The sequence below is a fragment of the Ischnura elegans genome, chromosome 2 (assembly GCF_921293095.1).
Source record: "Ischnura elegans chromosome 2, ioIscEleg1.1, whole genome shotgun sequence".
In the NCBI taxonomy this organism is placed as follows: domain Eukaryota; kingdom Metazoa; phylum Arthropoda; class Insecta; order Odonata; family Coenagrionidae; genus Ischnura; species Ischnura elegans.
In genome coordinates, this window is record NC_060247.1 from 89,503,448 (window position 1) to 89,531,352 (window position 27,905).

General features: G+C 38.9%; 1 protein-coding gene across 2 annotated transcripts in view; it reads right to left on the reverse strand.

Moving 5' to 3' along the window:
- LOC124154142 overlaps window positions 1-27,905 on the reverse strand; it is a 78,412-nt gene that overhangs the window by 25,982 nt on the left and 24,525 nt on the right. Inside the window, exons 2-4 of one of the 2 annotated variants that reach the window (XM_046527676.1) lie at window positions 21,920-22,208; window positions 14,879-14,989; window positions 737-888 (exon numbers count right to left, since the gene is read on the reverse strand). In XM_046527676.1, the coding sequence (XP_046383632.1) occupies window positions 737-888; window positions 14,879-14,989; window positions 21,920-22,208 (552 nt within the window). Of the gene's footprint in view, window positions 1-736; window positions 889-14,878; window positions 14,990-21,919; window positions 22,212-27,905 lie in introns of both variants that reach the window. The other variant, XM_046527675.1, reaches the window with a different exon arrangement.

Consider the following 27,905-nt stretch of genomic DNA (forward strand, 5'->3'; position numbering starts at 1 on the left):
ACTGGAATAGAATTATTTGTAATTTCACTGGCAAATTTATCCAAGCTTACGCGTGGGTTTACGGCCCAAAATGCCTACATGTTGATTAGTTTTCTGCTGCAATTTTAAATCATATTCACCACAAAAAGTCAAGGTGGCCGTTGCTTGTGTCACGAGAATGAAAAGGAGTCAAAACACGGGAGTTGGAGCTTAAGGGAATGAGAGACTCCTCAGTTTCCATACTACTGGTAAAATACGGTGAGGCACGAATAATTGGGTAAGAGACATGGGCTATTCCTTCTCAATCCAATAAACCTTCATCGTTTATATTCTCAAATTTTGATGATAACCTGTGTATGGATGCACAATCTTCTAAAGCGAAACACCCAGAGATATTGTGACGGAATAAAAATTTGATTGACTCTTTATATTTTTATCAATTATCCAACAAAAACGCCTTCCATAATTTTATTTCTCATGTATCCGTTGGTGGTTGTTGTGTAGCAATACCATTGTTTCCGATGAAGTTGAAAAGATACAGGTTTGTGTGTGGCTGGTTTTCTGTCTCGAAGAAAGATCTGATGCTTTTCCGGCGTATTAACAGAATAAAATGCTCTTGGGTGATAGGTAGAGTTGCTTATGTCCAAATATCTGTAATGGCATTAATGAAATTTCTCACCCAGTGGGAAACCCCTTGGCTATTTAGCCGGTTTTCCATGTTACTTCCCACCTTTCTCCCACGCCTCTTTTCACTCACCTTCACTTTCTCCTTTGGGTCTACGGCGACCACGTGCAAGGGGTTATGTACGCGCCCCCGCAGCGAGAACGGCGTCACGTGGCTCAGCTTGAACACACCCGTCACCTTCTGCACGGCGTCCAACGTCACAGCCTCGTCCGGCCCCAGAAAACCTGAGCAAGGAATTTGATCATTGTGTTATTATTATAGTATTCTACCGATTAAGGTAGGTTTCCATAAAGTAATAAAGAAGTGATCTGGGAGCCTCCCTTTCCTTTCAGCAGTGCCTTCTTCAATTCACTATCAGGCCTACTCCCTATCTAAAAATCCTATTCTTTTCCTTCCCTTCCCTCGTTTCCCTAGCATTCTACCCTCCAACACCAATTTTAACATCCCCTCCCCGCTAAGTACTCCCCCTATCCATACCTCCTGTCTCTCCGTATCTCATCTAAAAGCTGCCTCTCCTCGCCAACCATATCCAGCACTTCGCCGTTCCTTTTCCTCTCCGTCCATTTCACCCACACCATTCTTCTCCATACCCACATCTCGAATGCCTCCAATCTTCTCTCGTCTTCTTTCCTCAGTGTCCACGTTTCCGTGTCTTAGAGAGCTGCACTAGAGATCGAACTCTTCACTAACCTTTTCTTTAAACTCTTATATAACGATCCTCTCAGAAGCTCCTTCCTGTTCATGAACGCCTCCTTTGCTAGTGCAGTTCGCTTCCTGATGTCCTTGCTACTGTGTCCGTTTTCCTATTAAGTGCTGCCCAAATAGTTAAATTGCTCTACCTGCTCAAGTTTATCCCCACCTATATTTATCTTGTGTCTCTCATTCCTCGCTCGCGATACTTTACAAAACCGCATTACGTTAGTCTTCTTGTGATTAATCCTCATCCCATACTCCTCGCACCACTCATCTAACGCATACACTACAGCCTGCAGTCCCCTCGCTGACTGGCTAATGAGCTGCGCCAAAACAGGTGGCCTATCAAACATTATTTTAAAAAATAAGAATTTTCTCTTCATAATTATAATTCAATTATTCGTCATTAGTATACATATGCGTTGCCGTAAACGCTTTGAATAATGAGACGTTCTTGAAAAATTGCGTCCAAAGTTGAGCAAACAATTTTCCGAGTGTCAAAAAACGTACCTTTTTCAGACAAAACCGAGTAAACCATTAGAAAAGTAAATACTACGATGAGCAGCTAAAGATATTGAGAAAATGTGCAAATGAAATTTGCCTTCGTTTGAATTTTTTATTTCGTTACGACGAACGGATTTGCAAAACTTCAAGCTAGAGTATTTCGACTTTTTGCTTGGACAGCCCTTTCTCGTCCGCAATATAACCTCAGTTTTCTCCTCGGCATTGTAACCAAAGATGGGTTTCCTTGATATTCTTAGATTGCTTTGCAAAAAGCAAAAATAAATTCGACGAGGTCACTAAGTCATGACACGATCATCAAGTCAATAGATAGCGAGCCCAAACTTCCGCAGACAAGGGGGCATTTATCTTGCAATCACTACGCAGCTCCATGGAATCAAGCGGAGTCATTTGAGAAGCATTTTTTCAAGTGCCACTCTTACGGTGACATCAGAAGAAATATGCTAAGATGCTTGCAGCCGTGGTTCCGTCTCTCTCCGCGACGTCGACAGTGTGGTTGTCGAAGACTTAACATGCGGAGTTAGTGCGGCCCTATAATAGTCTACATTCCCTGAATGTCCAAGAATGTATTTTTAGGATTGCAAGGAAATTGCTAGGCGAGGAAAATATTCCCATCACCCGCCATAAGGAAGAAACAAAAGGAACTAGTTAGAATCAGATCTCGTGTACTCCTTATTGTTATTACGTCAACTGATAAGCTTCGTGATTTTCAAGATTACCCTGCGTATTTTAAGTAGAAAATGATTAAAAATCAAAGGCAGACTAATAGTACTATGTTTCATATTTTAAGTATAATTTTCGAGCCATGTACGAGAAAATTTACTGGCAATGGGTGGGAATATCGCTGGGAAATCAATGATAACTAATTATGATGCCGCCTGAGATGGCTAAGAAATCTAAAATTTTAACTTCTCGCACGTTGCCTTACCACTGAAAAAATATAGGATTTAAACATTATGAAGTTCAGACTTTCTCGAGACAATTCGTGCTAGGTGTGTGGGTATAAACTTTCCAATCATGTCATCCGACTCTCAGTTTAAAAATTCAGTTTTTATCTTCTATTACGATTCTCATTTATTTATAGTTTTCAACTGCGAAAATATTACTTTCAATATTTTTGAAACTTGCTTGCCGTGCTTACTTATGTATATGTGTGAATCAAATGCCTAATCCCGCATAATTTAAAATTTATATTTGTAATTCATCATTCATCATTCCTCTTTTTATTCCACTTGACGCAGTACATATTTTCTTTATTTTTTTACTAGATCTTTTCTTCGAAATTGCTATATTTTTTTTACACAGAATCATTCACTTGAGTCATGTAGATAAGCTAAGCGGTTCAAGGACGGAACGGTATTTTGTCTGCACTAGGTCTTCTTCTCGGAATTCTTCCGTTCCGCCGAAAACTTCTTTTGCATAAAAATGTATGGAAATAGGATTGAGAGAAGCCCTTTATTCACCAGTGCGCTCCGTCTTTGCAGAGTAGGAGAAGGAATATGAGAGTTGGTGTTATTTGGTTCGATTGGCAAAGAGAAAATTTTGGGACGATAGAGTTTTAAGTAATTCGCTTCGAAGGTCATGAAATCGGAGTATTACAACGCAGTAATTGATATAATACTTAAAAGAATTTATTCTATCTGAAGGAGTGTGTACCATTCGGTATTTTATGTATGCATTCCTCCTCTTCAGTTTTAGAAAGTTTACAAAAGTAGAAGGGCATGACGAATATAAAGTATGAATATTAAAAGTAAAGACTATGAATGGCTATTTTGAAGAAAATTGTTCCGACGTTTTAAGAACATCGAAGGATCATCATGAGAAAAGTTGTGATGATCTCATGACTTTTCTCATGATGAGACATGAGATGAGTCATGAGAAAAGCTAGATAAAAAAAGAATACTTCAGCAAGAGTTAACTTTATCCGTTGGAGTGAGGTCATCATGCAAAGCGGCAGTTGCAACTTGAAACATTTAATTAAATAAAATGTAAGCAAGAATGGTTATTAGATACTAACGCATTTACAAAAGAATTTTGGTTCCTGAGTACAGGGTAGCCTTCTCACTTGACTATTCATTATTGTAATGTAATGAAGGCTATATTTTACTCTTCTGGGTTTGCAGATCCTTTCTCAAGCTTAATCTATAAATGAAGAATATGTTCACTTATGATTGTCATTCCACTATTCCCGTTATCAGTCGTCGCGACGGCCCAGTCTCGTGATTTCTATTATAGGATTTCTTCTTTTTAAGTACGTAATAACGTCATTGTTATGACCTGATGTATCTCAAATAGATTTTTCTCAAAAATCTTCAAAACATGTTTCAATGTTTCATTTTGTATAACGATACATCTCTTATGACGATATGATACGCCAGCCATGTACAGTCACTTTCAAAAGTTTTAGGACAAAGTTTGTGGCGCCACTTCTGCTTCTCAAGAAAATTTAGTTTCCCTTACTCCATTTGTTTTCCTTGCTCACGCACTGCAAATATTTCGCTTCCATGTGAAGATATATGAACAAAGAGGGAGAAGTTACTTGCGAAAAATTATCGTTTTGTTTCGATCTTTGATGGATTTAATGATTAATTTCGTGTGCACACTCTGTGTCCTTGCTCCGGTTTTCACTGCTGGTATGATATTATGTATTACAAAAACTCAACGCCAGAAGCCGTGGTGGCGTAGTGGAGTTAGTGCGACGTCGTCATAGTAAAGGTTGTTGGATCGATTCCCCTGCTCGGAATTAATATCTCAACATTTTTTTTCCTTGTAACTCCTTTTGAATTTAATAATGGGTTTCAAATACTTTAAATTCGCTGTAACCGTTATATACTTTTTTTAATGGTAAATGGTGATATACAAGTTAAGAATTGGGCAAGGGTTCACGTATCATTTTTATGGGTTGCTAGTACACATTTTGAACGTTAGGGATTTGCAAAAGGGGTAACCGTAACCCGAAGGTAAGGGGCGCATTAAAACCCAGCGTTGGTATTAACTTAGTGGTTTTAGATTGGCGATGAAGGGTCATACATAGCAGTTGATTATTGCATTAATTGGTTTAGAAAGCTGTTGATTATCATGATTTTCTGCAATGAGCACCATGCTTTATCACACGTCTCTTGAGACGGGTGATAAAGCACAGTGTTCACCACCACAAACCTCAGTCTAGGGATTCAAAATAGAGCTTCGAAATTAAACTTTTAAACGCACTATTTATAAAAATTCCCTGGGCAAGACCCCCAGTTTTTATGAGTCGGCACCCCTGCATATATATCATTATTAAAGATGGCGGAAATAAGGAATTCGCCAATATTTGAATCCTCTTTCAAGTACTCTGTTAAGGCGAACGACAAATAACTTCAATTGCGCGTTCAGAGCACGTTAAAAAAGATAGGGAGTAGAGAAAGCTGGCATCGGCTTTCTCTTGTTCTTAACGAAAGGCGCCAAGGGTCTGAACGTCACATGCGACGGACAGATATTTTGTACTTGCAGTGTTACCCACACACCACACAGGATGGGAACGACATTCAACAGAAAAATGTCCACCACCACCAGATTTTTGAAAAAAGCCCTCGGAGAGAATTACCTATGCACTGTCAAAACGAAAATCTGTCTCCGTGAAACCCCACTCATGCTATACACTTACCGTAGCAGGCACATAGCGCTAGAGCGTAGTAGAGCTCAATAACCCACTACAACTCTTAAATAATTTCAAGTTTTTTCCAACTTAACTGAGAATCGTTAAACAGATAAACCTTTAAATATTGAAAAATGAAAACTAAAGAAATGAAGTAAATTCTATTACCATGACAAATTATAAAATGAATCCCAGGTAAGTTAAATTTGTGGATATCAATCATCTCTCCCCGAATAATCAAATAAAAATGACTTAAAGTGAAGATAATAATTGAATAAATAATCAAAAATAATTACTTGCGAACCCAAAACTTATGGAAAACTTTAAAATTGATAATTTTATTGCCGTGTTTTTTTTTATCAGAACATACGCATAAAAAATAATTGTAAATTTTCGTAACATCTTTTATCGACCAATAAAAGTAAAATAATCAAAACATGATACAAAAATGGCAAAGCTTGCAAAATTATTCTTCGGAAGGCGTAAGCGTTGGTTTTATCTAATTAATAGCGAGTAATACCGCCATTATTTTCTATGACCGCCTCCAATTTGGAGCTCATAGAACGAACTAAATTCTCGCACACCTGAGGACGGCGTCCAACCGATTGCCATATTTGGCGCACATGGCCAATTTCTTTCTGTGAATTTTCTAATTTTTATGTTTTAACTTATCAAAATTTAGACATTGTGGTTTTATAAAGCAGTTAATAAAGTCCAAATTGTGATGAGCCATTTATAACTCGGTTTGGTAAAAGTGCACTCCGTAAACGTGCCCCGTATCTAAACGAACCTGAGTGTACACTACACATTTGGGTTTATTCTGCACTAGCACCTTCTGATATACAACAGTTTTTGCTTTGTTATTAGACGCACGAACAAATGAAGCGGATAGTTTACCAACACTGAACATGACACATATAATTGTTCATGAGAAAAACATGGATTTCCTAAATTCAGACAACAAACACTCAACGGTTGACATAGTAATTAGCTAATCATCATCACGAATGAAACACGAAGCCGAAATTTGAATTTATTTGAACCCTAAGGGCATATAAGATGGGATCATGGGAATACTTGGAATGTGAATATCCTCATCTTTTGGATTGCTGATGTCTTCTGTGGAGTTTAGGGGGGGGGGAGGTTGAAGGGGTAGGTGGAGGTGAGGGGGAAATGGGGAGGGATTGGCTGGTGGCTAGCAATTAGCGACGTTCAGCCCTGGCGGTTTGAACGCTGTTTCCACCCAGGTGTGCTGGGTGAATTTTCTGGTAGTATTTCGATTTAGGAAAGGGAAAAGCACTGCTCGAAAGAACTATTTTGTGTTGGAGTACTGGTTCAACGAATGGGGGGGACTTGGTGGAGAGGCGATGGTTGTTCATTCGAATGGATACTGCCGTGGTGCATTCTCCAATGTAGTGGGCAGGGCAGAAATTGTAGGATAGTCGGTAGATGGAATTAAATGAAGAGTTTAAAGGAAAAAGGAGAAGAGGAAGATTTGTTGATGACTGGTGGGGAGGTGGAGCGAAACAAGAAGCAGCACTTGCATCTTGGGCGGTTGCATGTTGAGGAGGAAGAAGATAGGGGGGCAGTGTGGGGGAGGGAGGGGCGGGTGGATCGGAATATTTGCGCACGTTGGGTGCCTTTCTGTAGGTGATAGAAGGGCGGCAAGGGAGAAGATTGAAGTACTTTGGTTTGCGCTGATGATGGCGTAGAGGTCTCTTAAGATATTTTTTATTTCTTAGGGCTGTTTAGGCCTTCTTCTAATTCATTGGATAAAATTCTAGATTGTGCATTCGCAATAGGGTATAACATCAACAGGTTTCCATTACCAGCTCGCCGATTACTTGGATGAATCCGTTCTGACAAATTAGTTGGATCTTTGCATTGATTGAAAAATAGAAAACACATTCAACGCAAAACCCAAATGAAGTAATATGTGATGATTATAGAGGCTATTTGCTGTATGTAAGTCAAGTTGGACGTCATAATAATGACGCACATATCACCCGTCTCAAGGGACGGGTGAAAAAGTATGGAGCTCATTGCAGAAAATCATGATAATCAACAGCTTTCTAAACTAATTAATGCAATAATCAACTGCTATGTATGACCATTCATCGCCAATCTAAAACCACTAAGTTAATACCAACGCTGGGTTTTAATGCGCCCCTTACCGTCGGGTTACGGTTACCCCTTTTGCAAATCCCTAACGTTCAAAATGTGTACTAGCAACCCATAAAAATGATACGTGAACCCTTGCCCAATTCTTAACTTGTATATCACCATTTACCATTAAAAAAAGTATATAACGGTTACAGCGAATTTAAAGTATTTGAAACCCATTATTAAATTCAAAAGGAGTTACAAGGAAAAAAAATGTTGAGATATTAATTCCGAGCAGGGGAATCGATCCAACAACCTTTACTATGACGACGTCGCACTAACTCCACTACGCCACCACGGCTTCTGGCGTTGAGTTTTTGTAATACATAATATCATACCAGCAGTGAAAACCGGAGCAAGGACACAGAGTGTGCACACGAAATTAATCATTAAATCCATCAAAGATCGAAACAAAACGATAAATTTCGCAAGTAACTTCTCCCTCTTTGTTCATATATCTTCACATGGAAGCGAAATATTTGCAGTGCGTGAGCAAGGAAAACAAATGGAGTAAGGGAAACTAAATTTTCTTGAGAAGCAGAAGTGGTGCCACAAACTTTGTCCTAAAACTTTTGAAAGTGACTGTACCTCTCGGCTGAATGAGTGGTGCACCTTCATTTTCACAGTGATGGAAATTGTTTCATTTCGCATGAACAACGGATGCCTCATTGAAAGAGTGGCAATTAATGTATTCGTCTGTCTCTTGGTTAGAAGTAACTATCATTTTTCTTTTTTAAATCCAGTCAATGTTAATTTTCATAATGTAGAATGGCTGCAGAGTGGACGCAAAAATCATCTATATTCTATGATCTGGGGTATTGAAACCAATTATACCGTCACATCTTCCATCTCTTGAAAAAAACTAGATGGTCCAACTTTCATTTTCATATACCTTTCAAATACTAGGATTTCCACTCGTTTGCAGCAAGTGACTTGCGCATTGGTGCAATGGCGTCGAAATATTTTCCAAGGATTTCATCATTGAAGCAAAGTTAGAAAGCGCTATGTGCTCAATTTTTGAGTGTCTCTTAATTCCTTTTTGCTCAACAATTGAGTGAAAACGGGGTTAAATCGATAAAATTGTTGCATCATTATTTTAGACCTTTTTGTCATAGCAACTGGTAAATGAGTTTTAAAACATGTATTTTTTTAGAGCTATCTGAGCAATAATAAGTGTTTTTATGACCATCACCATGTCAAGTGACGTAATATGTTCACAGTTTTGACAAAATTCTTTGTGATTCGTGTATCTCAAAGCCCAGTCCAATATCATCAGAGTTCATCTTGTTCTAAAAACAGAAAAAAAAACTGAAGAAAACCCATTCATACATCAGATTTTTTTCATGGCACAGCACTACCAAAACAACTTTCTTGTTGTTGAGCCTGTGTTGTTGAGTGAAAGGTCTCCTTAGTTATTTTTCACTTGTGAATTTGCACTTGGTGCGGATCTACGTAGCAGATTTCGAAATCTAAAATTGCCGAAGGTGTACTTTTTGACTAAATACCAATAGGAGAAGAAGGCACTTTCTAATTCCAATGCAGGGTAAAGAAAATATCTTCAAGGGATTATAAGCATTGATTATGTCTTAACACTGTGACAAAAACCTATTTGTTAAATGTAACGCTCACCATTCGTTTTGAGCTGAGTGGGGAAATAACTGCGCAAATATATTTTAAATAGCGTGGCCATTATTTTTGTTGAAAAAAGTTGACGCGAGTCTTTAAAATAATTTGGATGCATTTTATTCTTTTTAATTTCGAAAGTAGATGTTCCCCAAATTAATATCATTAAATTTCTAAGCTGAATTTTTTTTATATATTGGGGTAATATGGCTGTTCACTGTTAAGTTGATACTTTATCTTTGCTCTTTATCTGCTCAACTTTCCAGATAAACAACTAAGCATATGAAGACTGACACTTCGTCAGCAGGCTTTCCCTACGTTCTGGTAGATAGTGGTGCCTATGTCCTCTGTCAAAGGAAATTATCGTTATCATCAGCTCTGAGGATGCTGAGAAAGTCTCTCAATGAAAAGTTGATATCCATCATGCAAACCCCAATCCGGTGGAAAACCCGAGAAGAATTCACTAAAATCATTCGCTGGAAAAGCCTTAGATCCTTCATTATAGCTTATCTAATTCTCCTTTTATCTGCGGTCGATCTCTAAACATCTCCCAAATTAAACGTTCTTTCTCAGCTATATTGGGCAAGCAGTTAGATTGTCGAATGTGATTCTTGTATGGGTGTGCGAAGTGAAAGAGGTGGGATAGGAGCGGCATTCACTCATAGCCTTTGCTTCGGCGTTGGCGGATTTTATTGGATCATAGCCAGGACATCCATCCCTCTTACGCTTCCCACAACCGTATTCAAATTGCCTACTTTTCTTTGCCTTGATTAAAAACTAGGACAATGCGAGGATTTAGATATTAACGAGTGAGTTTTTTTTTCAAGCTAAGGAATGAGATGAAGCGTTTATGATAAGACATGATTAATTATTACCATTTTGAGCATGACTCGGGATTGGTTATAATCATACTGCGTGAGGCGGAAAAATGACGAACTGATGAACTTGGGGTTACAATTTTAAAAGAATTATAAGGTAAATGGAGGAACTTGATTCTGTATCGAGCTATCATTACCTTTGCACGATAACATTGAAGATGGTCAAAATCCCTCACCTGTTTGCTCCGTGAAGATCTGGGAAACCCGTAACTATATTCATATTCTGTAATATATGCCTGGCTATATGAACTATGTGCTTTCTTAAACGTTTGGTTAGAAGACGGAAAATTATCTGAAACTTAACTAGCGAGTTCCCATAAGAAGAGAATGGAACTTTGGCGACGCCATCGGATAGTGGGATATATATTATTGGAAAACGTATGGTTCTTTTTGTTGTAATGTGAAAATTAATATTTGTAGGGTTTTGCATTTTTACGTTCAAGGTGATGATGAATGTTTGTTTTGTTATTTATTTACGTTGCCAATATAAAAAGTGATTGTTGTTACGGCCTTGGGATATAGAAGACGAATAAAATAGTTATTTGTAACGAAGACGTAAAGAAGATTTTTTCTTTCGTTTTTGACAGATTATGAGACTTAAACACTAAGTGTTGATGCGAAGCGAAGTTTTTCTTTTGATGGTGTGAACGGCGAATACGTTTGAGGTTAGAAGAAGTGAATCCCATAATTGTTCTTTGTAAGTTCGGAATCATCAAAAAATGGCGGAAGAAAAGAAGACGTGTATCCCAATACTCGACAGCGATAATTACGATGTATGGGCTGTAAGAATTGAAGCTTTTTTAATGAAGAAAGATTGTTGGGAAGCGGTAAAAGGTTTCCATCCATACATAGCATTCGGCAGTGATGGAAACGAGATAGAAATGGAAGACGAAAGCCAACTCCCACCACAAGAGGTTAGGCGCCGTCAGCGACAAAATCAACAGGCCAGAGCCATTATCATACAATACGTAGATGATTCATTTTTGGATGATATCGTGGGACTGGACCTAGCGAAGGATATGTGGGAGGCATTAAGAGACATGTGCACCACTTACGACGTGTTCCAGGAGATAATGTTCCTAAAGGAAATGGTAAATACCGAAAAAACGGAAGACCTTTCCATGATGGAGTACATGAGCAAGATCCAGAATTACAACCGTAAAATTACTAAGTGTGGCATTAATCTCCCGGATAAGGCACTGGCTGCGTTCTACCTCATGGGTCTGCCTCGAGAAAAAAATGCTGGGTTTATACGAAGTATTTACAGAACAAATGAAGGAGACATAACATCCAAATATGTTAAGTCCCAACTCCTGCTAGAAGAGAAGAGAATGAAAAATGAGGATTACGCGAAGACAGAAGAACACAAGGCTCTCAAGGTAAAGAAGAAGCCAAACATGCCTAAAGTAAGCAGTGAAAATAAATCACAAAATGCTCTAAAGAAACCTATTGGGAGGAGATACATTTGTTTCACATGTGGAAAGGAGGGGCATACTGCAAGATTTTGTCCTGCCATACAGAAGCAAGATGAAGAAGAGAAGAAGTCATCAGCATCAGTAGTATCAAGAGGCTATAAAGTACTCTGCATGCAAAGAAATCCAAACCATGCAAACAACGGCATATGGATACTGGATTCAGCAGCATCGGATCACATGAGCCCCAGGAAAGATTTGTTTGTTGATTTCAAACCCCTCTCTGGAGAAGTAACTGTGGGTGATGCTACATCACTAAAAATAGAAGGTCAAGGATCAGTGACCATCCAGATGTCGAATGAATGTGGTGGATGGAAAATAAAGTTAACTAATGTGTTATATATTCCTTGCCTCCAAGACAATTTGATTTCGGAAGGGAAATTAGAAGAGAAGGGCTTGACCATTGTGAGGAGAGACGGAAAGACTACTGTTAGCGACGAAGAAGCTACTCTGTTCCAGGGGTATCGCGTTGGTTTCCTGTATTACCTCACTACTGAAGGGAGTGCTTCTATTTCACAAATAAGAAAAAAAGCTGAAGAACATGAAGGTATGAAAGCATGTAAAATTGCAGCAACAACATGGCACAACCGTTTGGGACACCTGCACCATGAAGGGGAAAGAATCGTAGTCGAGCAGAAGAAGGCTTCCAGAGTTTCTTTTGCAAAGAGGCACACACACCTTGAACCAATGGACCGGGAGAAGAGGTTGGCTGAAGTAGAAAAGCTGGAGGCATCGCTTCAGGAGGCAGAGAAAGAGGCCAGCGATTGGAAAAGGAAAGCAGAAGTTAGTAAGGCAATATCAGCGGCTGACCAGGCAGAAATGGATGCCTTCAAAAGTCGTTTGTCCACAGTAATGGCCAAGGAAGAGCATGGTGACCAGCTAATACTATTCCTAAATGAGTGTTTGAAGAGCAAAGATAGTACTATTAAGGAGAAAGAATTAGAAATGAAGGCAATGGCAGAAGAACATAGGAAAGAAAAGAAAAATTTAACGATGCAGCTGATGAAAGAACAGGCAAAAGTCAATAATTTGGAAGATACACTGGAGAAGAAAAATATAATGGTAGAAAAGTTACAAGAAGCCCTCCATAGCATGAATGTTTCTCAAGGCTCAAATGATAACTCACTGGCAATTGCCGCAATGAGATCCGGAAATTTCAAGTCCTCGGAGTATGCTTTAAGATGCAGGCTGCTGAGGCTGAAAAGCTCAGATTAATGGAATTGATGGCTGTATTGAATAAACGCCTGAAGGAAGAGCAATCACAGAAAGACTACGCCTTGAAACAACTGGAGATGGAAAAACGAAAGCAGGAGAAGACGATGACTTGGGAGGAGCTCGAGGCGAGAGGTGGAGAGCCAGAGGAGGTGACACCCATCCAGGGGCCAGGGGAGGTAATCATCGCCTGTGAAAATGAGCCTGCCTATGAAGGAGTAGCGGAAGGTGGTCTACCACATAGGTCTCAGAGACAGAGGAATCCCAAGACCTGTCCCTGCTGCAGAAGGTCCAGATAGCAACATTCCGGAGGATGCAGAGGAGGCACTGAGTGGACCAGATGCGGAGAAGTGTCATTATATCATATATCAAGAAGTATTATTAAATATGATTATATATCATACATCAAGAAGTATCATTGTATCAGGGAGATGGTAAAAACAGGGGAGGTTTCATTCCAGTTAGTCAGATCAAAAGATAATGTCGCTGACATGTTGACAAAGCCACTGTCAGGAACTAAGACAAAAGAATTTTGTAAGATGTTAAATCTTAAGGAGTGCTTAGAGATTTATATTTCAAATTATTATTTTGTCAATCCCGAGGGGAGGTGTTAGAATACGTTATTAACAAAATAAGCAGCGCCTGGGTGGAATTCGAATAGGCGTTGCCAACGTATTGTTTATGCATGATGTTTTTTGTGTTCCTTTCCATCATCCTCGAACGAGGGGAGGTGTTGTAATGTGAAAATTAATATTTGTAGGGTTTTGCATTTTTACGTTCAAGGTGATGATGAATGTTTGTTTTGTTATTTATTTACGTTGCCAATATAAAAAGTGATTGTTGTTACGGCCTTGGGATATAGAAGACGAATAAAATTGTTATTTGTAACGAAGACGTAAAGAAGATTTTTTCTTTCGTTTTTGACACTTTTCTGAAAATTCTTCCTTCATGATGATAGGGAGTCTTAGAGAAGTTTTGGGTGCATTATTATGGTCGAGTGTTTTTCACATAAGCGCTCATCTTTTGCACGGTGAAATCGAAATACGACTGCCTTGAATCTCCTCTATCTATACTCAATTCCAATGGATTGGCTCCTAAGAAGCTTGCTGATAAGAATCTGAATTAAATATGAAATTTGCATTCGAGTAATTTTTATGATAAAATTGCTCAAATTATAATTTTCATATTTATGTAAGAAATACTTTCTCGCAAACCAGCGATACCATATTGTTTTACATGGCATGCGTACTGACCCAAAAAATTTAGAGATTCATCTTTTATAAGATAGGCATAATATTATGCATAATAAATGTCAAGTTTGATGTTTTCGATGTAAAATTTACCTGAATAAAACTTCCTGTTGACTTTCTCCTAAATATTTTTAGTACAGTGCAACATGAAAATTGATATGATAATAAGAATAGATATGTCAACAATTTCCAATTTCCGGAAGGAGAAATAAATGTTGTTATGAGTTCTGATTTTTTTATGAAAAAACGGCTCAGTGCGAGTACGGTATCGCCGCCAAGGTGATAGGGTGCCAAATGCCATCGTTCCGCGAGTTGAAAGGGATGGCTGGTAACCAAGGCTACTTTAAATTATGGCACATCAAGTGGGAAGTCCAGATGCCTCTGTTTATAATATTTCTTGTCCTTGATGCTGACATTTAGAAATGTACGGAACACGAGAGAAATTTCTTGCTGTGGTGATTTCTTATTTTTTGCTTCGATGAAAAATTATCGATGCGTGAATATATGGGAACAATAAATTTATTTTCTAGCGATATATTTTTTTATAACACTATTAATTATAGTCGCGCTGGCATTGTGGGAAACCACACATTCATTAGTGACTTTCGTAGATCTAAACCTGTGGCCTTACGCTTGAAAAACCGCCACATGTGACCGTGGAGTTGATACCGTGACATTGTTGAATTGTGACATAGAAATTCCATCGTCTCAGTAGAAAATATGTATGTAGTAGCATCCTGGATATGCGAATGGTAGGTACTCACCGAGGAATAGTGGCGGAGGAAGGTGCGAGGCTTGCACCGAGCTGACCAGCGACCGCAGCGCCATTTTGACGGCATCTTCCGATTCCGAGCAAGTGTCCAATACTTGCAGACCTGCAAGAACATAAGAGGGACTCTGCAGAATATTTCAGGATGGATACATTTTTAAAACATTTCTTATGTTCGTGACCTCTTGTTTACATTTACGTATGAACTCTTGAGGTTTGAATCATTTATAAAAAAATATTTACCGACGGCGATGTTAAAGAAATTATTTTCCTTTTTCAATGTTTTTATGTTGTTGAATAGTTAATTATTTTTATATTAAAGTATTCTACCGATTTCGGTGGGTTTGCATGGAATATTTTAGAAGCATTCTGGCAGTCTCCCCTCCCTTCATGGACTTCCCTCTTCAACTCATAATAGGGCCTATTCCCTTTCATTCCTTCTAAAAATCCTATTCTCTTCCTTCCTCTTCCTCGTTTACCTGACATTTTACCATTCTTCAAATACCGTATTCAATATCCTCTTCCCGCTCATTTCTCGCTCCATCCATACCGCATTCTCCTCCACATCTCACCGGAAAGCTGCCTCTCCTCACCCACCATGTCCAGCACTTCGTCGTTCCTCCTCCTCTCCGTCGAGTTCATCTTCTCTATTCTTCTCCTCTCCCTCATCTTGAACGCTTCCAGTCTTCTCTCGTCCTCCTTCCGAAATGTCCGTACTGTAAAGTGCTATTCTCCAGATCAGACTCTTAACTAGGCTTTTCTTAAACTCCTACATAACAACCCTCTAATTGTAATAATTTTTTACGATCATCGTTATTTACTGATTCTGATTTTGATACATTTTTTAAACTAAATAACTACATAAAGGCCAAGAAAATGTTAAGTAAATTTCCGAAACGTTGAGAAATGTTTTTTTTTATAAATGACTAATGCGTCTAGAGTTCATTTTTTGATGCCTTTATATTGTTTTGAACAAAATTTGGGCCTAACTTAGAATTTAATTATTTTAATTTTTTCATTGCTAATATTTTCTAAAACCTCACCTTTAATTTGAAACAATTAGCGTAAGACCAATTGAAATGTTCCCTTAATCTTCCACTTCGTCTCCTTGTGGTATTCAATGTTTTTCTGTAGGGGTTTCAGTCACAATGGAGAAGCAGCTACGCATACTTTATTACAAAGCTGAATCACACGATCATTTTATCCGTCGTTTCCGAGTGATCACTACAGCGATCACCAGAGTGAACACTCGCAAATGATCGTCGCCGGCAATTGTTTTTCGCGATCACTCCAATGATGAGGATCCCCACCACGTTTTTCATCACTCGTCCGGTCGCTTTTTCCGTCGCTGAAACAGTCACTGAAACCCCATATCAGCCAATCAGAACGCATGACCGCATGGAGCGATTACAGCGCAACGTTTGACAATCGTGGGAACGACATAGATAAACAAACAAGCTATATATTTTCGTGATGCTGGTCCTATGACAACGAGCTGTGATATCGGAAGTGATGCGAAAGGCGACCGTGGGAGGGACCATGTGATTCAGAAAAATGATCACTTGAGCGATCACTTTTCGCGACGATAGAAAATGATCGTGTGATTCAGGCTTAATATTAGAAACGGGCAGTTTTTTTACTTAATCCCGGAAGGAAGAAACGGAGGTTAAACTAATGTAAAACAAAATACATAGGTGGTAAATGTTTGGTATCTTTTCTTGCTGCTCCTGAAGTTTTTACTCGCCACCTTTTCTTCTGCGCTTTTTGCTCTCGGTCTCATTCCTTCTGGCTTCCTTTCTTCTCGTAATGCATGCCCTTTATCTCTTTCTTTTAATCTTTATTTATCCTGTTGTTTGGACCTTTGCCGAATTTTCCCAGTTTTTTGCCAGTTTTTAATGTAGTATAACTTACTTTATCACACAATTAGTAAAATTCTCGAATTTCATACTGTACGAATAAAAAGATAACGCCCACCGCGTCAACTTAAGAGATAACGAATCCCCAATTGCTGTATAGATCGTAGCCGTCGCATTACCATGTCTCCCCCAGGATCGGCGCGAATCGATGTTCTCCATAATATTTTTTTTCTTGTAGAAGGTTTCTTTCACGATGAAAAATAATATTTTAACATCCATTTAACGCCTCATTTTCATTAAATCACCTAAATGCTTTTGTACATATCCTTAGGATATGCGATTTCCGATATATCTACTTCCTTCCTAATATGTAACAATTATGTTGTAACTAGATCGTCCGCAGACTTTTTTTGTTCATCTGCTCGTACAGATCATTACGATGCAGTATGATCATGAAAGATTACTTCTCTTCTCAGGATAAAAAGTGCGACTGTTGTATATTTTGATTAATTTTTTTAGGTGACCTATTTCTGGTTGAAATTCCCTTTCGTTTTTAAGGTGATTCTTTTTTTTAGAGCTCACTGCCTACGTCGCGTCATATTTTATGAAAAACATGTCTTCTCATCTCGTCCGGAAACAGAATTATATATCCTTTATTTCCTTTTGTTTCTATGATTCAATGCCCAATGAATCACTTCCTTGGTTGCATGATCTTCCGCTGTTTCGGACCATTTACCATTGGGGTTGACGGTTGCTTCAGAAAAATAAGACAAGGCGTGAAGAGATCCATTTCACTGCCTTCCGCTCGCCGCTTTTCTGACCTTCATCTGTTGATATCGTTCTTGTCATTCTCAAGGTCTCTCTGACTAAAGAAGTCTGTTCCCACGATTATATGGCAGAGATCCTCGTTGTCCTCCGCAAGTGATTGTTGATACGTTTTATGCAAAGAGTAAACTGTGTTCCTCAACCTCGAGGAGGCTATGAATTTATAATGACCAAAGAATCCTTTCTATGAACTACTTAACACGATCGGCCGTCTATATTGAGTTGGACATAAATATAAAACGTCAGATGCTCATTTGTCAGTGTTCTTATTCCCCGTCGCCATCTCTACGTTGCGGTTTTCCCGAGAGACGTTCCCTATTTAAATTTAATCGTGTCTCATTACTTTGTTAATGGTACGCTTGCGTTTCAATCGAAGTATTTATGAATGCCTTATATTTTACCTCAACTCATACCATAGCATTTTCTTCATTCACAAGGCATAAATAGTAATTCTGAGTGACCTATCTCCTAAAGAAATGCACTTTTTTTGTAAAATAGATTCTCGCTATCCTTTTAGCTGCGGATTGCCATTCATCTCTTTACAGTGGTTTTAATTTTTCATCGCATAGATTTGGCACAGTTCAGGAAAAATCTTACAGCAGTATGCAAGGGTGGATTCAGTATTTTTTTTCTGGGGGGGCACAATGGGTCTGAAAGGCAAACAGTCTTCTCATACTTGAGATTCAAAACAAGATACAGCAGTTACTGTTCGAAATATTCTCTTTACTTTAATGCGAAAGTTATGAATATAAAATTAAATGATTGAAGTTCCGTAATACACAAAAAAAAGAATTTAGTGATAACCGTACAAAAAATTGTCTATTTTTGAGCGTCTGGGGAGGGGGGGGGACACGTGCCGCCGTCCTCCATTCCCCTTAATCACCCTATGACAGTGTGCAGTTGACAATTTTGGGACTGGAATTATCTTTTTTTTAATCCGGTACGAGCAACGGCGAGATATTGTTTACGACTTTCGTTGCCAAGTAATAAATAAGCACGTGTTGTGATTTCAATGAATGATGCTTACGAAACTGAATGAACTGACTGGTCGGCTGCAAGTTCCAAGACGAGTCGAATTGTCCAATACGGCATGGAATCCCATGTATACGTTGAGACGATATGTTGATGATTCCGTCTGTCGTGCATTTACTTTCCACTCTATTCCTTTCCTTTACCCATCCCACACTAATCACCTCCTCCATTCTGCGTGCTTAGAGAGCGTAATCTTTCCCGAGGACCGTCCTGTTCAATTTACCTCCATGTAAGTTCCTCATTTTTCTATCTCTTCCCTCTTTCAGCTAACTCATGTTTTTCTCCATTACATTGAAATTTAATTTATTTGTGTGGTACTTTAGTAGTGCTAAGTGATAGTAGGTATATATTGATAGAGTAACATAGGTATTTTCATGTGATAACATATTTTTTAAACACCAAATGAGAATATTGGTAGCAGTTCTCTCCATGGTGTTCGGGTTAGCTTCATCGAAGTTGTTCTCAAGATGACGTTTCGCGGCCTAAGCTGGCCACATCTTCATATCAGGTCTGAGTGACTCGGATTCAGACCTGATCTGAAATTGTGGCCAGCATAGGCCGCGAAACGTTATCTTGAGAACAACTTAAACGTAGCTAACCAGAAAACGATGGAGAGAACTGCAATCCAGCGTTGCATAAGCCTCGAGCAATCGGTGGAAAGTGGAAATCGAAAAATCAAGCAAGTGATTCGGCTGAAATCTTGATATGCCAACCTTTTCGTTCAGAATAGTATTTCCCATTAAATTCACTGTTAAACACTTTCCTCTTGTTCGGTTTTTGTCCTTTATCATCAGTCACTTCAACGCGTATGTTATTCATGTATGATAATGATCTTCTACTATGTATACAATTTGTTCTCGAGGCCGAGCTGGTGGCGATCTCTTCGCTCGCATGTTTACGTCGCCGGCCTCCCCTAGCGATATCCTTTCTCAACTCACGCACTCCAGGGAGGACGAGAATAGGATTTATGGACAAAATAAAATGGAGGAGGCTTTAAGGTGCGTTTGCACTGCGTAACATGTTATATAAACAAGGTACATATAACATGTTTTACGAAAAAGTTACAAATCCGTATAACAAGTGACATGTAACATTGTGTTACAAAACAAAAATTCGTGTTCCATAACAAGTTTTTGGTTTCCCGCACGAAGTGGGAAAATGTGTAACATGTTGCAGAAAAGAGGTGAGTGGGAATAGCCAGTTGACGGGTGGGCTGCGACTGAATCTGTAACATGTTATTTGTGAATTTTTGGCTCCGCTGGACTCTTGTTATAAAACAGATGTTATATAAAACAAATTTTACCAATAACTTTTTACTCATAACATGTTTATATAACATGTTACACAGTGTAAACGCACCTTTACTATGAATTGAAGATAGAAGTCTATCATTGGGAGAGGACTGCCTTAATGATTCGTAAATACTCCATGCATACCTACCATAATCAGAACAAATACTTTAATAATAAAATTACTGAAAGTTTAATTTTATTCCTTAGCACTCAAATTGTAGTTTACACTTCTCTATGGGAACAGGATAGCAGCACAGAGTGTATAATATAGAAGATTATCGAGCTATAAAAGAAGGGAGGGAAGTGCACGGCTCTATACGCGAAAGAAGAAACTGGTGGATAGGCCGTACTATTATGCACTCTGAAAACATGAGAAATGTAATGGAGGAAAAAATTGAAGCAAAATACTCCCAAGGAAAGTCAGTAGATAAGTGCGAATGGTGAATAATCATATAAAGAACGTTACATGGGAGATAAAATCAGGATGCTGAAGGTATTGATTCACGAAAGCGAGAAATAGAGGGTTGCTGTGTGCCAATCTTAGGATTGCAGCACTCTGGAAGAATGGATAGGCATTCAAGAGTTGATTTTTATACCGTGCCGGAAAAAGGCTGAATGTGCTAATGTCATCGAGCTATTTCATGTTTGGGTGATTTTGATAAGGAAAACTGGTTGAAACCCAGGGGTGAAGAAAACATATTGTAGTGAAATAATTTTTCCACCGTGGAAAAATTTCGCGCGATGAACTCTCGAGCCGTGAGATGGCTGATGGACTGTGATCTTCGGTTCTTCTGTCATGCTCCCCATACTGGCTACAATTTATATTTAATTAACACATATCTTTATCCTATATCTTTATTAATTTAGCCTTTATCTTTCCATTCTGTCAGTCTGCCATAATCATTTGATAGAATCGTTCGCAACCGCGCACTTGTTCTGGCACTTCGCCAATCGCTTGGACTATTCATTCATTTATTCTTCCCATACTTCATTCCAGTCTTGTCCATTGGGCTTTTCTCTTTTGCTCTTTTTCCTCCTCATACCTTATTTTCTACTTCCTGAAAATTCACTTATTTATGTGATGAAAATTTACATAGACATTTGCATACAACTCTCTAACACTGAGCAGTGTGCATTCCGGTAAAACGGGACAAATCCGGACTGGTACACTTTACCAAAATTTGGACATTATGTTTCTGTATATTACGAACCAGTTTTTCGCCGTCTAAAGTTATTTTATAGCAACATTTATTAGTGTCTGGCATGTTCCGTAAAGTAAATTCTCGTCTTCTTAATTCCCAGACTTGTCGGAAACTTTCTAAGAGGGCACGACCGTAGGCGTAGATATCGTTGGTGCTTTGGGGGTCCGACGGACCCGGTCCGTACAACTCCAGATACCTATTGCATTTTTCAAATGGAAATCTTATTTCTGTTGCATGAAACACTCACTGACAAGGAGAAATGTCATATTTTAATTATTTCTTTGTATAAATAAATATTTCATTTGCTTACCTTTCCATTTGTCGTTTTAGAACAGAATTTTTAGTTTTGAAATTTGGCCTCAACTTTTGGATATTTTGAAGACATTTAGAAAAGCTTTCGTCTATATTTTCTCTTGGGTATTACATGGAAGTAAATTATTTAGCTTTGGAGCTAGCTAATCGAAATACTGGTTCAATAGCTCTTCTTTATCTAATAGCGTTCAATTCTTCATCCGAAGGCTTCTATTTTGGCTTTGACGTCCGGTTTTGAAACATTCTAGCCACTTCTAAAATGTTTCTCTCTAAAGTTTTCCTCCAATCTTTGATAAATGTATTAAGTAATAAGTAAATGAGAAATGGCTCCCGTATTTTACAAGTTATGGCCACGTTTATGGGTAAACCTTGGCTTTGGAAACTCACCCCTTGACACATTTTTTGGTCAGGATGTTGTTGCCAATACCCATTGTTAATATCGTGGTATTAATCTTTCAGTTAATGTGAACGAGAGTGCATTCAATCCGCGACTTCTCTTATCTATTCGCTTGCTCACCTATGGAGAGTCCGTCCTTGGCTTCGGCGTGCAGCTCGTTGACTCTTCTGACGGCGAGGCCGAGCGCGGCCGCTTGCTGCAGGCCCCGCAGTTCGACGCGCGAGCAGTTGGGGCCTCGGTGCAGGGCCAGCAGGGCCGCCACCGTCGCCTCGCCCACGATGCCCTCGTGCGGCAGCGGGCAGATGCCCACCACCGAGGAGCAGAAGAGCAGCGCCAGAAGGAGGAGGGCCGTGGGCAAGTGACGACCACCACGCCTCCACCTCACGTGGGCCCCCATCCTACTACTCCTCTGCTGTGAGTAAAAAGAGAACTCATTAATAAGATGGTCCAAAGGGGGTGTGGAGCACATTTCTGTATGAAATAATTTCAAAATTAACGATGTTTTAAGCATTTTGATGGGAACTTGTTTCCTCTAAAGGGTCATTGAGGCACTAAATTTACCGCCAATTCGGCTTCCAAAAGGCAAAATGTGAAGTGATGCCGATGGGTTGCATATACTCGAAATTGTTGATCATTCTCACCAATCGTAAAACCCTTAAATTTTTTAGGTAAATTTGAAACTTCCTCAGAATAATTTTCAATGTTATATTTATCATTGGTTGCTGGTAAACCGAGATCAGTAGTGAATAAAGATCTGAGGTTTTCCCGGCGTATGATGATATTGAATCTGTTTCGGCTTTCCCACCGGGTGAGGTTCTCCATCTTTGCCGACGTTTTGATCCGGTCGTGTCGTCCATCGTCATCAGGGCTGATGACGATGGACGACACGGCCATCGAAACGTCGGCAGAGATGGAAAACCTTACCCGGTGGGAAATCCGAAACAACTTAAACGAGATCAGTAGTGGTGATTTATTCTCCATAGAACTTTTGTTTTGAATTGTTGTTTGTCTTAAATTCAACCACAATATTCGTAAAATGTTAAACTTTAGGGCTCGGGAGGTAGTGGTTAAGAATACCCGATTTTGAAATTTTTGATTTTGAGGCGGAGGACATTTGGTCAGAGATACAGAGTGAGTGGAGATCCGGTCGTTGAGAGGAAAGAGAAGGGTATTGCAAAGCGAATTTATAAGGCTGGATGCGAGAAAATAGCCTTAGGCTTCACTCAATGTTCCACTGCTTGATTTTTAAATATAATTTTTTTACGAAGTCTTGGAAACCCACTAGAATTGTATGATCTTAATGCGAATCTTTCGTGTCATCATCACATAAAAAATATACCGGTTGATGCGTAAGATAGCGGTATTTTTGTATTGAAAAGATCCCTTGACGTCGTTTTCATCTTTTGCAAATCCCACCATCGTAAAAAGGCTGATAAGGCTATAAAATTTCCTCACTACTTTTGAAGACCTTCATTTTCGATATTATTTAAATATTAAGTGACCTCTGACAGACTGGATGGTTGGCAAATAGTTTTCAATTCCCCGGGAATGTAGTTGGACCTATGCTGTCATAGCGCGTCGTGTTGATGACTGCTAACTGATTTTTCAGTCTGATATCTTCTTCATGGTTGACTATTTTTTTCCTTTGTATCAATGAAAGCATGGAGGTGAATGTGTCGAATGGGTTGGCCGCCCTTGAACTCTTCGTAAAAAATAATACATCATAATCATAAGTCAACAATCTGAGGATTGGTTTGACGTAGCTCTCTACTCCGTTTTACAGCTAGACTTTTCATGTTAACGTATTACTTCTCTTTAAACCCTTAATAATCTGTCCTATGATACTCATTCTCGACTTTCCTTTGCCTTTCTTCCCATCATTCACTCACTCGACGATAGTCTTCATCATGCCTCGTGGCATCGTGAAATGTGAATGTGTTAAGTAGGCAATGAAAAATTATGTCATCTTGAAATTAAAACTCTCTTTTAATTTTCCGCATCATTTGTAATAATTGACTGGTTTTTATCTTTTCTTATATTTTCATCGGGTAATACTTGCCTGAATGTTCTCTGAAAATTGTTGTCTGATGATGATGATGTGGAAGAACGCCAAAACCGGTTATTCTTAGTAAACGTCGGTAAACCTATGTATTTGTAAAAATAAATGATATATTTTAACCCTTAAAGTGCCAGGAGCGCTATCGCGCTCTTCATGCAATGTCACTCTTAGATGCTGATAATTAACTAACCATACAATTGCCAATATTAATTTTATTTTAACATTAACGTTTTTCTTCAAATTATAAAAATTAACTCATCTTACCCAAAATTCGTCGAATAATATAATAAAAAGGTGAAACAACATATACTAAAGATTTCCTAAAGTTTTTGAACATATACCTTTACTTGTTTTTGAGACCTAATTTTTTCCCTAACCTACTGAAAATCAGCAAAAATACCTCGGCACTTTTGGCATAGTACCTCGAAAATCGGTTGGCATTGAAAGGGTTAATTTCATGTCTCTGACAATGTTTGAGAAAATAGCTGTGTACGTGAGAAAGTTTCATATTTCAATGTGTTTCAGAAAAACGGATTAATAATAAAAATACATAAATGCGATATTCATTGCATCCTGTACATAAATTTGCCTCAAGAGAGGATTCCCGTTGTCGATGACGCATTCCCTCTAGGTAATAATATTCGACAGTCATGCAACAGAGTTGCAGCTAGCGGCATTGTTCAGTTTCACTGCACGCCTTGATGGCCCTCTTATGCACAAAGCGCGAGTCATTTCCGGCAGACGGGTAAGTGATATCAGCGATGAACAAATACGGAACCTCGACGGCGAGTTTACGATTTGCGAACCTCGCTTTCCCTTTTAACTCCTTATTTCTTTTGTTTGGCTGATTTCTGAGAATGAGGCAGATAGAGAGCCTTGGTAACTCTAATGCGCGCTAACTCGAAGCGGACATGCCTTTCATTTTCGATGCCTCAATATTTTGGCATTGAGTTGGCGGCTGACACTTTAAATTTATAAATAGCTTTTGGCGTTCAATACGATTTTGGATCATTTTCTCCTGAAGAACATTAAGAAATGAAAATCTATTAACGTTGGGAAATAGTGCATATTAGGAATCAGCTAAATTTGCACCCGATTTCTTACTTGCTATTGGGAAAATACCCCTGTACGGGGAATGGAACCACGGATCATACACTTGCAAAATGCTTTTATAGATAAAAAATTGTGCATCGTATTGGTCCTTACCGCGGCCCGCAAGGCCCTAGGTTCGTGTTTCAATTCCCGGACTAGGGGAATTTTGTTAGATTCTTTAACGCGGAGTTGTATAAGACACTGGCTTGGGGTAAGTGAAAAATGTAACTTCAACTCAAGACACTTCATTTTGAAACAGATACAAGATTTGTCGCAAGATTAGGCACATTAACAACAGCAATAAAAATAGTATTTCTGAAGATGTTCATTTACCTAATCTTGCGACTAATCTTATACCTGTTTCAAAATCTTGAGTGTTTTGAGTTGAAGTTACATTTTTCACTTACACCAAACCAGTGTCTTCTACAACTCCGCGTTAAATAAACTAACAAATGTAATGCTAATCTCATGCAAAGTTTTGTCTAGTATATTGGATCATTATCTTGTATATGTAATTTCTTGAGGGTTGGAGATTATTTTTTTCTGAAAGTATCTATTTATAGATCTCAAATATTTTAAATATTACCCCTAAATTGATCTTTCATGGACATCTTTCTGCCCATAAAAAACGGAGCATGGATTGAGGTCAATTGTCTCAGTTTTCATGGTGTACTATTTCCAAATTTCAACGGCTGCTGACGATCGCGGTCGCGGCTTTCATCAGGTAATCATCTGGGATTCCTCGCGGGCATTAAGCCCGAGGTGGCCATAGCCCTAAAGCCTTTCATGATTAGACAGTTAAATTATGTGGTCGTTACGGAAATGAGTCTGTTAACCTTTTTGTTAGCGTCACGGAGACCGGAATGATAAGTCATTATCCTTTTCGTGGCCTCATTCATGCGTTCGAGATGCAATTAGAGAAAACTTTCCCTCGTAACGGCAAAATCGAAACTGACGGCGCACAATGGAACACCTTCTGCAGGAGCGACGACTGAGAAGCTGATTTTTTTCTTTTAAGAATTAGGAAAAATTCGAATACTCGGCGAGTCCTTCACCCGTTTCCGTTGGGTGCTCAAGTTAATGTCCCCTTCGATGGGATTAACCAGCTCTCGCCGTGCTACTGCGGCTTTCTAGTCTTTTGTTCGGAGGCGTGATATCCATCCATTCCGCTGCGCCATTGTTTTCGCCTCGGTCCTTCGTCCTCTCTCAGACTCTCCTTCCTTCCCTAAACAAACTGCGCACTCGGTGAATGACTCGTATCTGGCTCTAACGTGACAGGGCGATGTACCAGGCGGTAACGCCACTGACCTGCTTATGTCTGCGATCTCTTAGAAGAATTATGCATTTTCCAAGGTTTATTTTGGCTCGTTCGATGAATGTAGGCACGATTCACAATAGACAAATTACCTATCTATAGCTTTACTTTTTCGGAGATTAAGTACCGGTATAGTCGTTAGATTTTCTGCTTTCTGAGTTATTAAGCTGTCCTTGTAGTCAATTCTAATTATTGTAATTACGTTAATAATTAGTATTGCCATTAGTTCTAATTATTCAACTCCAATCATTGTTTTCAATGTGTATTGTGAATGAGCATGGTTTCAAGTACTATTGGTGCACTGCAGATAATATTTTAAGTTCTCATTTATCGTTGCTACAGATATTGTAAGGAAACAGAGATACTGCGAATACAAGTTTTAAAATTCGAAGTTATCACTGCCACGCATTTTGGAACAATAGAGGGCAATTGTAAGTATCAGGTTTTAGAAAATATTGTGACAGCAGCGTTTTGATGCATTGAATCATTCTCAAAACTTCACTTTGCTTCCATAGTTTTAATTTTTCGATTTAAATACAGTCAAAGCTTGGGGGGTTGGTCAGGTCAGGGCTGGGAGGGACCCCGTTGGAGGTCGAGACCTCTGGTACGGATATCCGAGGAGTTGAAGGAGGCTTTGTTGTAGCGCATAGTTGGAAATATGAGGGGATGGAGGAGTCAAAGTTTCTAAGACAAATTTTCGAATTTTAATCATTAAGCTTAACGAAGTGTGTTCGTATTTTACACGACATGGCCGATCATATTAAGTATCTAATATGTCTCTGTGGTTATTGTGTTGACCGCTGAAATCCGTCAAACGTGTAAAGCGTTGAGACGAAAAAGCCCTAAAAGTAGTCGTTTTTGGGGAAAACTCCTAAATAAAATACTGTTTTCATTTCATTGGTATCATTTATTAATTCTCACACGGCATATTTCCTCCTATTTGAGTATTCAGACGGTAAATATGTTCCGTTTTCGTTTTGTTAATAACGATGGTAAACTATTTTTAAATTCCAGCTACTTCTCATCAAAGATATCGATGTGATTCTTGCCGATATCGAATCGATGTCCGATATCGAATCGATTTCGGTTTAGAGAAATGTATCGCCTTGGCGTGAGCGTAAAACACGTGTATGTTGGCGTGAGCGTGTATGTTCCCTTTCTCATGATATAATTTACTGATCAATGCGACATACATTAGGACAATCTCAAGGTGTCTTTTAATGTGTAACTTATATCTCAATGATTGAATGCGAAGAAATAAAATCAATCAATTCTGAATTCAAAGCCTCGATTTTCTTTCTTCCCGAATCATATCGAGCGATCCCTCATTTGTCTTTCTTTCTAACCATCATCTCCATACCAAACATTGCGTTTGCTCAAGCGAGAATAATGGGTACAGTCGTCCCTTGGACAAAACTATGCGATTTTCCCTCGAACACCGTCATTCCCATCCCTGGCGGGGTGGATGGGGGAAGAAGAATGGGGTGTAGAGTAAAATATGAACACTTATTTAAAATCAGATTTTCAGCCCAGCAGATTTTTTTCCCATTCTGTTCATTTTTTTCGCGATGACCGTTTTTCGTTCTAACTCAAAATAAGAGTGGTGGTGACGGGGATAAGACTTAATTTTAATAGCCATT